Source organism: Motacilla alba, chromosome 10 (genome assembly GCF_015832195.1).
Source record: "Motacilla alba alba isolate MOTALB_02 chromosome 10, Motacilla_alba_V1.0_pri, whole genome shotgun sequence".
Taxonomy (NCBI): domain Eukaryota; kingdom Metazoa; phylum Chordata; class Aves; order Passeriformes; family Motacillidae; genus Motacilla; species Motacilla alba.
Genome location: NC_052025.1, coordinates 19273880 through 19284940, shown reverse-complemented (window position 1 = coordinate 19284940; position 11061 = coordinate 19273880). Strand labels below are relative to the sequence as shown.

At 43.0% G+C, this 11061-nt stretch overlaps 1 protein-coding gene across 11 annotated transcripts in view; it reads right to left on the bottom strand.

Moving 5' to 3' along the window:
- The window catches only part of IQCH (IQ motif containing H), a 55048-nt gene extending 44006 nt beyond the window's left edge, over positions 1-11042 (bottom strand). For 5 of the 11 annotated variants that reach the window (XR_005258096.1, XR_005258097.1, XM_038146626.1 and 2 more), the window contains exons 1-6: positions 10935-11042; positions 10131-10247; positions 7844-7966; positions 2155-2266; positions 1345-1473; positions 741-955 (exon numbers count right to left, since the gene is read on the bottom strand). Coding sequence is in view for 9 of the 11 variants with exons in the window: in XM_038146626.1 (XP_038002554.1) it covers positions 741-955; positions 1345-1473; positions 2155-2266; positions 7844-7966; positions 10131-10247; positions 10935-11042 (804 nt within the window). In the remaining 2 variants the exon portion in view is untranslated. Of the gene's footprint in view, positions 1-740; positions 956-1344; positions 1474-2154; positions 2267-7843; positions 7967-9275; positions 9385-10130; positions 10248-10493 lie in introns of those variants that run through there. The other 6 variants (XM_038146619.1, XM_038146620.1, XM_038146621.1 and 3 more) reach the window with 6 other exon arrangements.
- Between the last annotated feature and the right edge of the window lie 19 nt (positions 11043-11061).

Genomic DNA, 11061 nt, shown 5'->3' with positions numbered 1-11061 from the left:
TTGAGATCCCTTCCACCCCAAACCATTCCATGATTCCACAATCTCCATTTCTCAAGTTTACTTTTGCTCTCACTTTCACACCTCCTCAACAGAACAAAAGTCAAAAAGTCTGGAAAGATGGAGCAAAACTCCAGAGAGTTTGTCACAGAACACAGCAATTATCCACAAAAGAAAGCAATGGCCCTTTTCCACGGGGATCAAGAACAAGGAGCAGGCACTGAGCAGTCAAGGTCAAAGTCCCCCAGAGTCTTCTGTAAATGTAAAGGGAAACACCACATTTGCTTAACTGCAGTGAGGGAAATGGAGATGAAACATTCAAAAACTCTTTTATAACAGTAAAGATAGTTAGTTAAGCACTGGAACAGATGGCCCAGGGAGGCTGTGGGGTTGCTATCACCCAAAGATTTCAGAACAGGTTAGAAAAACAGCTGTCTGCAATATTACAGGTACAAGTGATTCTGCCTGGAGGTCTGGATAACCTCCTAACATCCTTTCTAAACTAATTTTCTAGGATTCTGTGAAAAAAAAAAAGAAAAACGCAGACAAATTTAGGTAGAAGACTTGGAAGAGCAGAAATTAGGAATACACAAAGCATTTGTTATTTTATTTCAGTATTTACTATTTACTGGATGTGGTTCAAACCCTCCTGTGATTTACAGTCACTCCCTAAACCAGCTCTGGTGAAGACAGTATTAGAAACACAAATAAAAACCTCATTATCCTCACTGAGTGATCCATACCTGTGTCTGAGGGGGAACGTGCACCGCAGATTCCAACTGCTCAGCTGGACACCTCCACTCTGGCTTTGGTTTCCTCGTTGAAAGCACGGAATTGCTGGGTGGGAGCGGTGCAATGCTCCCTTTACTAGAGGAGTATGGGCCATAAATGGCTTCCTTTGCCTTTGGGAAGGTGATGGTGCCTGTGTTCTCAGGGTCCAGCCTGCTACCGATCTCTCCTGTACAATAAAACGTGGATTGCAGGTTTCATCTACTTATTATCAGTGGTTCATTTAATCATGCGGCAAACAGAGGCCTGATCAGCTGGTCAAAGTCATGATTCCCAGCACCACTGCCTGAACACTGGGCAGAGCTTCAGATTTGGGTGCTTAAAATTTGAAATGTGCAGGCAGGAACCCAGGAGGAGCCCAGAAATGAACAGGAACCAAACCCTCCCAGGGATGAAGAAATCTGATTCCTCCCCAGCTGCGAGACACAGGATCTTCCTGTGCTTTATCCCCTGCAGAACTGGGTGAGTGCTCATCACAGAGCTCTTCCCTTGGGAGATAAAACCTGAGAGTGAAGCTGGAGGTGCAGCTGAAGGTTGTTTGCAATGCTCTGTACTCACCTAGAGCTGATTTCTTGTGCTGCCTGGGGAATTCAGGGAAAGGAGCTGCTCTGGGCACAGCAGGAGGGGCTGGCAGAGTTCTCAGTGCTCCTGGGAGGATGAGCCTTTGCCCAGTGAGGCTCAGGGCACCTGCAAGAAGATGAAACTCCTGAGCAATTCCAGCTGGGAATGAAAAGGAATTCTTAGCAATGAAGAAAGAATTAAGGAAAGGCAGACCCAAGTTCTGCATCAACACTACAAAAGCAGCAGTTTCCTTTAATTGAAAGATTCCTATGTTTCAACAGTCAATATTTTACCTTGAAGGAAGGTGTGCTGGGCCTATAAAATTTGATAAATACATTTAAGATATTGCACCAGTGCTAGTTCTGAAATATGTTTGTATATCTATAATTGTATGCTTGTACAATGCAATTTAATATGCAGAATAGATGAGAATCAACTCTTGTAAAGCACAACATGATCATGTAATTACCACTAAAACTGATTGCTAAAACAGTCCAAGCCTAGTTAAGACTGAACAATTAATAACCAGCTGTTAATCATGATAGTTTGACTGGTATTCATACCAGAACCTCCACCACACAGGCAATTCTTCACAGCAGCAGCTGAACCCTGTGAGCTCCAAGAGCTGGCTCAGGGTGATGCTCAGCAGGACACACTCCACACCCTCCATCACCCCACGAGCAGCCTAAAGCTCATCCCTGCCCTTTGCAAGGTTTGAAATCATCTCGGGAGCCTGGAGGAGGCAGGAAATTCAATCCCCAAATATCTGCTGCAGGCAGCAGCACCCAGGGGGCCTCTGGGACTCACCTTTTGGGCTGTCCTCTTCTAGCAGGGGTAAGGGAGAGCCCAGGGAGAGAAAGGCAGGCAAAGCCCAAGGGCTGGTGGCTGTGGGATCCTTCCCTGTCTTCTGACTGCCCACCTGGGAAGAGACAGAACCTCCTCTGACACAGGGAAATCTGGGATTTACAGATTTACAGATTCTCCACTCCTGCAGCAATAAATAATATAATTTCTGCTCTGTTTCATTAAGAATTAACAGTGCACCACTCCTTTTATTACTTGTGAACATGCTACAGCATTGTCTACTGTTGTTGCTTCAGTCATTGAAAAGAAAGTTAATTAAATTTAATTGATGTCTTGTGTACTATTTAATGAAGGAATCTCAGGAAGTTTGTATTTACACTACTCTCCTTAAAACTGAGCAGTGTTTCTTGACAGAACAGTGTTAAAAAATATAAAGTGCATACACAGGCAAGGAACCAGAAGGAAAAAGAAATACTTTAAAATATTAGCTGTTAATGAGTGATTATCAAGCTTTTAGTGCAATCCAAGCCATGACTGGGATCTTGGAGCACTGCTGTGTCCTAATTATTGAAGAACAGCACCCAGCAACTTTCTAAAAAGGGAGAAGGAAGTCTCAAGAGGGAAAAGAGACAGATCCAAATTAACTGTTCTAATCTTTCCTCCCAATTTGTCTAACAATGCTGCCACAAGAGATAAGGAAGAGAAAATCTGCACTTTTTATCATCACAGAGAACCTTTCAGAGCAACCCCAGGCCCTCATTTTAGTTATGGCCTTTCTGCAGCATTCTGTTTTAAGGGATGGAGGTGGATGAATCCTCATGTCCTGGTGTTCCAAGAAAACAGCAATAACCATGGAACAAAGGTTAACTTCGTGTCTGCTGCTGTAAGTGACTCGATACTGAGAAAAGGAAATTATAAACCACATTTTCCTGCTCACCCTCAGCCCCAGCAGTCTGGTGAGGCCACAACAAAAATATAAAAGGCAAGAAATTGAATTAAACAGTGATTCCTCTTCCTGTTGCTGGTGTAGCAGTAAGGCAGCACTGATTTTACTCCTGGTCAGTTTTATCCTAATTTAAATCCCAGTTAGGAGGTTTTGTTATGATAAGCAGCACATGAAATATATTTGTTTTCATTGTGTTCATAGAGATGTAATAAGCTGCAAGGAAAAGCAGTTCAGGTGCAGTGTGTGAGTTCAAAAGCAGCCTGGAGGCTTGGGGTTTTTCAATTTTTTTAAATTGGAGATTGGTATTTAATTCTTTTTTGCTGTATTCTTTAATTTCTATAAAGCCCATGGCAGGTGTGATGTTGAAACAAGGACTGATGCAACAGAAATGTGACTGAATCTCTCATTCACACTGCCCAGTGCCATCACTCAGCAGGACAGGAACACGTGGGGCCATGGAGCTGATCCGAAACAGCTCCCCATGACAATCCACCCCATCCCTTCACTTCCAGCACCCTGACTGCTGCACTGGCACCCTCCTGAACTCAGGGAGACAGCAAAGCAAAACGGCCAGACTGCTGCCGTTTTGGGAGTTATTGCCACTCAAATTAAGCCACCACAACCACGGTAAGACCTCAGAAACAATATCAAGTACTGCAAGAGAAAGGTTTTACTTTTAACACCACTGCTTCATCACGAGCACTTTTAAAATTCCGTTTTGCAGGGCTGGAAGGGAGCTCTTAAATTGCAGGGCAGACCAAGGCTGACTTGCCTTAAAATATGCTTGGAGTGTGCTAAAAAACTATGTTTTCATTTCAAGTGCTTCTGAGTGTAATTAACCTGGGACACAAGAAAAACAATTCTATTACCCTTTCTAAAGTGTTTTTCTCCTGTGGATAAACCTCTCCCACTTTATTTTTTCTTTTTGCTTCATTTTAAATAGGGCACTTGTTGGAACACCACAGGGATTTTTCTGATTAGTTCTCTATTTGTTTTCTTTTTACCTAGCAATATTTAACTAGAACATCTTTTTTTGTTGGTTTTTTTTTTTTTTTTTTGGTAAATATCTTTGTAAGTATTTTTTCCTGCAGTAAAAAAAAAAAAAAAAACAAACCAGAGATTGGTATTAAATCCAGAGGAAAGAGGAGTATTGTGTAGCAAACCAGGAACAGAGAGATGAGATTTGGTAAATAAATATCAGAAAATCTGAGGAAAAAAGGGATGTAACAGCTTAGTTCATCATTGCATCTGTCTTCTCCAAGCTGTCAGATCTGTTGTTAAGAAGTTCCTGTCATGATTTGATGGACACAGCACTCACCCCTATAAAGGGAAAGAAGAAGCACAGCAAAATAAAATCAGTGGAACTAAGGTCACTTTTCAGGATGTTCAGGAGACTGTCAGGAAAGGGCTTGGAGAAGGCAAGTTTAACTGGAAAAATCTGGAATTGCATCTTTAACAACAGATCTTGTGTTATCCTTACCTTCTCCAAGCTCTTAAATAACCAGAGATGGCTCTGAACTGACAATTTCTCACATCTTTGGGAAAATCCAGCTTTGCCCCTTTCCTGTCCTGCTCTCCTAGAAACCCAGATCCATCAGAACTCCTCCCTAACAGGTGGGAAAGAGAATGAAGGGAGAACATTGGTGAGTCCCACATCTGCTTTGTGGAACAGGCAGCAGCAGCAGCACAGAAGGGAGTGAGGGAGATAATTGCTGCCTTGAACCACAACATGTTTTCCTGGTGGGCAGAGGGCCAGCTTACAGCAGGCAGGATTCGTGGGATCAATTCCTTGATTGGAATTCAGGGCTGAGCCTCCCTTCCTGTCCAGAGCCAGCTGCAAGCAGCAGCCCATGGCATCCCAATCAGGCACGGAGCTTGTCAGGGAATGCCGAGCTGCACCAACAGCTTCAGCAGCTCTGCCTGCGCCCCTGCCTTGCGAAATGACACTCCATCTCCAATTCCAGATGACAAGAACTGGATAAAAACTTAAAACAAATGGTGACCTTTCAAAAGATTAATTTGTTTACCAACAAAATGTTCTGCGTTTGTCAGGAGAGATGGGGGTGACCTTCACATTCCCATTTCCAGGTTGAGAGGATGCTGACTGCACTCATCTGTTAACTTAACTCTCTCTCACCAATTATTTCCTTTTTATTTTTAGTGACAAGAGGATTTTATTCAATCACTGTGCTGCTTACAATGATTCCACGCCGTAACACAAATGCAAGGAGCTTCTTTTGATTTACTGTAGCGTGACATCAATTTGTTTAAGTCTCATCCTGCCACCAGTGCCAAACTCTGCTTTGGCTGGAATTAGAGCCACATGCCAGGCTTTAAAACACAATCAGCTTTGGGCCACCTAAAGACCTGGTTTTCTTCTACAACTTCTTCCAGTCACTTGAAATGAAAGGAATTTCCCCGCTTTGCTTTATAATTTTGAAAATAAATACACTTTCAGGGATAAGCATTAATGATTAGCAGCATGCAAATGCTGAATAAAGAATGAATAATTGAAGATATGATTAGAGTGGTTGTGCTCAAACAAGCGAGCTTAAAAAAAGCCCCAGAATCACTGCCATCACCACTGGAGCCACACTAGATAAGATGCAACTCATAAAGGCTAGAAATCATCACCATATTAAATTCTACCTCATGAATAAATGAAGAGGTTCCTAAGTTTACAGTATAATATACATTTATAAGAAAACAAGGACCTAAAAGTGCCAATATAATTCTGTAACAGAACAGCAGCCCTATGAAAACAGAAGGTAGAGCTGTGAATCTTTTCTACATTGCAGCGGTGCATCAGAATTATTTTTGCTGCAATTCAGATTACTGTTCCTTTGGCTGGATACTCCATGGGAAGTATACATATTTAATAATTATCCACTCATCATTTTTCATCTCTCATCCAGATATAGGCTGCAAAAAAAAAGTGATGCCCAGTGTGTGTTTCAAAGAGAATTACAGCCCTCATTTTAAAATAACTACAGAACTTGGCAGAGGATGAAGCATTATTATCAGACCCAAAAAGGTCCAAAAGGGCAACAGTTAATTGTTCTTAGTTTCTATGATAAAACCCAGCATCAGCAACTTTATAATACCAAAAGAGCAAGAAAAGACATCATTTTTGGTGAAACAATGACATCCTGACTAATAATTTTTCCAGCTAGTGGAGTGGCAGGATAATAAAAAGTCCGGGTAGATTTGTGCTTGACCCCTGAGGTCACCTCCAACCCCGACTTTTCAACCTCACAACTCTTTCCGCGGCTCAGCCCTCATTGGGAACTCCTGAATGGCGCGAGCCAAGCGATTAGTTCCGAGTTTAATTGGAATTTGCCGGGGTGAGGGGGGTTTTTCCCGGTTTTTTTGGGGGAGCCGCTCGCTGACCCCGCGGACACCGGCGGGACGTGCGCGTACGGACAGCGCCCCCTGCCGGCCGCCCCTTTAATCTGCATTTTCCCCAAATTAACCCATTTTACACCTGGAGCCGCACTACTAATAATCATACATATCATTTATAATCGTATAGATCATATAGAATCCCTCCCTTTAGTGCTGGTAGACACCACCTTTAACAACCGACAGATCGCAGCAAACACCGACCGCAGAAATTTTACAGCCAGAGAAGGCAGAACATCCCAAATCACACATTTTGCCCTAAGATCCGAAAATTTGGAAGAGAATAAATTAGAGAGGAAACACCTGCTTGGTTTTCAAGCCTGTCAGCTCCTCAGGAACTGTAAATATGTATCTGGGAGCCTGAGTAATTCACATTCAATGTTTGCAATTTAAATCCCCAATAAGTTTTCTGGGCTCGGTGCACGTTTCAGGGAGAGTGGTAAAACACATGGCTCTCTGCAGTCGGATAATATTGCTCTCTGTGAGTGCTTTAGAGTGGTTCTAAAAAGCTATTAGCCGTGGTGCTTCTTTCTAATTAACTCTATTATCACAGGGTTAGACAAATCACCTCTCAAGTCTGGGCAACGGCTTTCCAAAAATCATTTTTTTATAAGTGGCAGCTCACAACTGTGCCATTCACAGATTCTCTTTATGTTGTTTAAAACCAAGCACCCCAGAATCTCTCCTAGAGCACCGGGCTTGCTGCAGGACGCTTCTGTCTCATAAATTCAATTTTAGAAGAGCATCCCCATGTGAGGCCATTGGCTGTCTGGACCACAGTGCTGTGCTAAATTTGTGAGCATAATTGATTTTTTGGAGGGAGGGCTGTGCCTACTCTTTTTTGGGTTTTTTTTTTTTTTTTGAAACCATTCTTTGCTAAAAATTCATCTTTGCATTCAACTGCTGCAGAACTGAAATTTGCACTTGCAGGAGGGAAATCTGGACAAACCAAACCTTCACCTTGCACAATCTGAACGCTCCCAGAGCAGAGAGAGGAATGGGCTTTCAATTCTTCCTGCATCTTTGGGGCACATCCAGAAGTGCCCAGGCTCCAGCTGATCTCCTCTGCCTGATTTTCCTGACATTACTGACCATGCACATCCCATGTACATTCATATTTTTGCTGGATTGGGATCTTGGGACACAAACCTGTTACATTTCAGATTTCTTTTCCCCAGTGTTACCACTCAAAATGTTTTGATCTTTAAACACCCATGTCAAAAAGCAGGAAATTATGAAGAAATTACTTTAATGTAAATATTTTATTCAGGACTGATAAATATTAAGCGTAATAGTGCAAAGCAATGCATATAATAAACCCATAAAATCATAAAAGTTACTTACAGGAGCAGATTTTCTCTTAGCTATAAGTGGCAGCCTGGTCTCATCATTGGGATGTTTTAAACCAGCTTTAATATCCACCTTCTCTGCATCAAGCATAATTTTAAAATCCATTTCCACCTGCTGCTGAAATACAGAATAGGGATGATCCTAAAATAACTGCACTGGGGCTGAAGTGTTTAGAGGCACAAACTGGTTAACATGTTGCATATTTGCAAAATGACATTAAAAATTGGTATTTTTTTGACTCCACACAGAACTAGGCAAACAGCAAAGTGCCTTTGTTTAGATGGAAAACTTTGTAAGGGCTGGAACTCTTATCCAGATGGACACATCAACGCAGGCACAGAACCTGATTATTAGGAAATGAGGAATTAAAAACCCCTGATAGTAATCAGAATTAAAACATAGTTCTTAATAGTTCTTAATGCACTCTGTGATCTGCATGGAATGAGCTCAACTATTCTGCTAATAAAAATCACAATGATTTAAACCCCAATGGACAGAGAAAGACTTTACAAGTTTCTTCTTGTTATAAGAAATACCTAAAGCATGCTATGAAACCCAGAGGGAAGCCCTAGGTTTTTATTACAGCAGAAGTTTCTCAAGTTAAACATATTTTGGTGCATATTCTTTTGTATAAATGTAAAAATAAATCCAGGAAAATTCCAATTTTTACAAAAGAAAGATGCCATAAAAAGTTCAACAGTCATTAGATGTGTGCTTGAACTATTGAACAACTGTGTTACCGTGTGAAAGCAGTAAAAATGCTTGAATTTATTTATCTGCACTATATATTCTCTCTCCTTTTGATGGTAATTACAAGCAGATGTATCAATGAGATGCTCATTTAGATTTGGGGTTGTAAGAACACAAGTTATTATCCAAGCCAATTACTCTTTTACCCACATGGCTGCACAGAGACAGAAAGTTCAATTTTCACCTCATCAGTGCTTTTGTGGTATTTATTTTATTACTATAACACACCGTTATGCAGGGAGGAAACTGCTGCTGCTATTAAAAAATGGAACTGGGGGAACGGAGCACCTTTCAATTAAAGCAGGAGATGGTTCCCACTGCCAACTCCTCACCCAGGCTGACGGGGAAATGATCAATGCAGGGGGGGAAAGTGCCACACAGGATAACAGGAATTGGAATTATTACTAAAAAACCACCTGATGAAAGTGGCTTTGCCAGCTTGGCTGGGTGGCAAGTGCCAATCCCACACCTGCACGGGTGACACTGGGATCTTTCCCAACTTAAATGTTCTCCTGGGCTGGGAGGAGGCTCCCGTCTCAGCTGCTCCTTCTGCTGAGGATTTTTTAACACTCTCATTTTATCAAACCCTGACTCCACGGGCAGTCAGAGCATTATGGGATGCACCAAGCACTCCTTGAACGTGCCCCTGGCAGAAGGATGGGGGGTGGTTTCAGACCTGAGGGCCCTGGCACACACGTGGGGCTGATGTGCTGCACCCCTGCACAGTCACGGGCTCCACTGGAGGCAGAAGCAGCTGCTTCTGACAGGCTCCAAAAGGAGGGCTCCTGGTGGACAGAGAAACAGGCACTGAGCTGCCTAAAATTTACTTGGATTTCACCTGCTAAACCCACCCTGCTTTCAGCCAGTTCTGTCCAAATGACTGTATTTTTATTTAAATTTGCATTTAGCAAAAGTAAAATCACAGGAGTTAGCACAGCACTGCTGGAGCCACTTAGAGTTTCACTTACATTTATATAACTTTTAACTTAAAATCAAAACAGGAAATGACTAAACTAACTTTTTCTAGGTCAATACTCCCATTTGCTTTACATGTCACCTCAGTTTTTGTGTCTTGCTGCAATAAAACATCTGTATCACTTACCACTTGGGGGGCTCTTTGGAATTCACTTCTTTATTACCAGAAAGAGTTAACTCTTGGCCATTTATAACATTGAAATAATTTTCAGTGTGTTTCTGTTAGAGAAAAAATATGTTTAGCCTATTACAAAGAGAGAAGGGATATTAATTTTATTTAACTTAGTTCATTAAGCAACCAGGTCTTTGCTCGACTGAAAAGTTGATAAACTTTGTGCCTCTGTCGGACTAAAAATCTGATTTTGGCTGATCAAGATCAGTTAAATCTGATGACCCAAAAAAGGGAGCCATCACTCTGAACTGTAATGTCTGAGTAATCTCATCAGTTGCTGATTGGAAAGGGATCTTGTAACACAACGAATAAGTGGCCCAACTGAATTATTAACACAGACTTAAAAAACTGAAAAATTTTCTGGATCTGCTCTATTTTACTTACTCTCAGCCCAAGTTCAGTCCTTTCAGTTGCTTTTCTGAGGTCACAAATATCCACAGCTTCTGCATTTCCTTTCAAGTTGGTTTTTTCCATTGTAAACTTCTGAAAGTCTTCCTGAATCTAAAAAGCAAGTTAGGACAAAAATCATACCTGCAACCAAACCCCTTGGGGTTAGGTAGGATTTAATTCAAATTAAATTATTCCTAAATATAGGAAAAAAAGATCCATGCAACTCTGTACTCTCAGAATCCCATACTTCTGTACTATTATAACATTAATATTATAACTTAAATAAGAGAATACAAAGCCAAATACTTAAACTCATTGGCTGTAGAAAGGCTGGAAAGACTCAATTTTAAAACAAACCTCACAAAGCAGTGACAATAAACCTCAGGACCAAAATTCTCCGCTAAAGGAACGGTGTTTCCTCACACATCTCACAGGGGCTTTCACGGGGCAGGGATCTCAAAAGCCTTAAGGACAGCTAACTCCAGGCAGCCTGCGAGGAGAGCACAGCCCATGTATGCCAAACCCGTGTATTTGCGTTAACCAAACAGCTCCGAGCTCCCAAACCCCGCAGCACCCACAGCCCGAGCCCTGCTCCCACCGCCCCGGCCGCTGCCCCTCACGCAGGGCCGAGCCCCGCGCACCCCCTCAGCAGCACCGGGCGCGCCGCGCTCAGCCGAGGGATGACCCGGGGTGCTGAGGGGTAACGCGGGGTGTCCCGGCTGCTCTGCCGGGGCAGGAGAGGCCGGTCCGGGCAGGGAGGTGCCGGTGCCGGTGCGGTCCGGAGCTGTCCGAACCCACCCGGCAGCGCCGGCCCCGCTCCGGCCATGGCGGCACCGCCGCGCCCGGCAACGGGACGCGCCGGCCGGGCCGCACCATCCGCGCCGCCGCCGGGGGGGAACAGCGCATCCAGCGGGGGCCCAGCCCG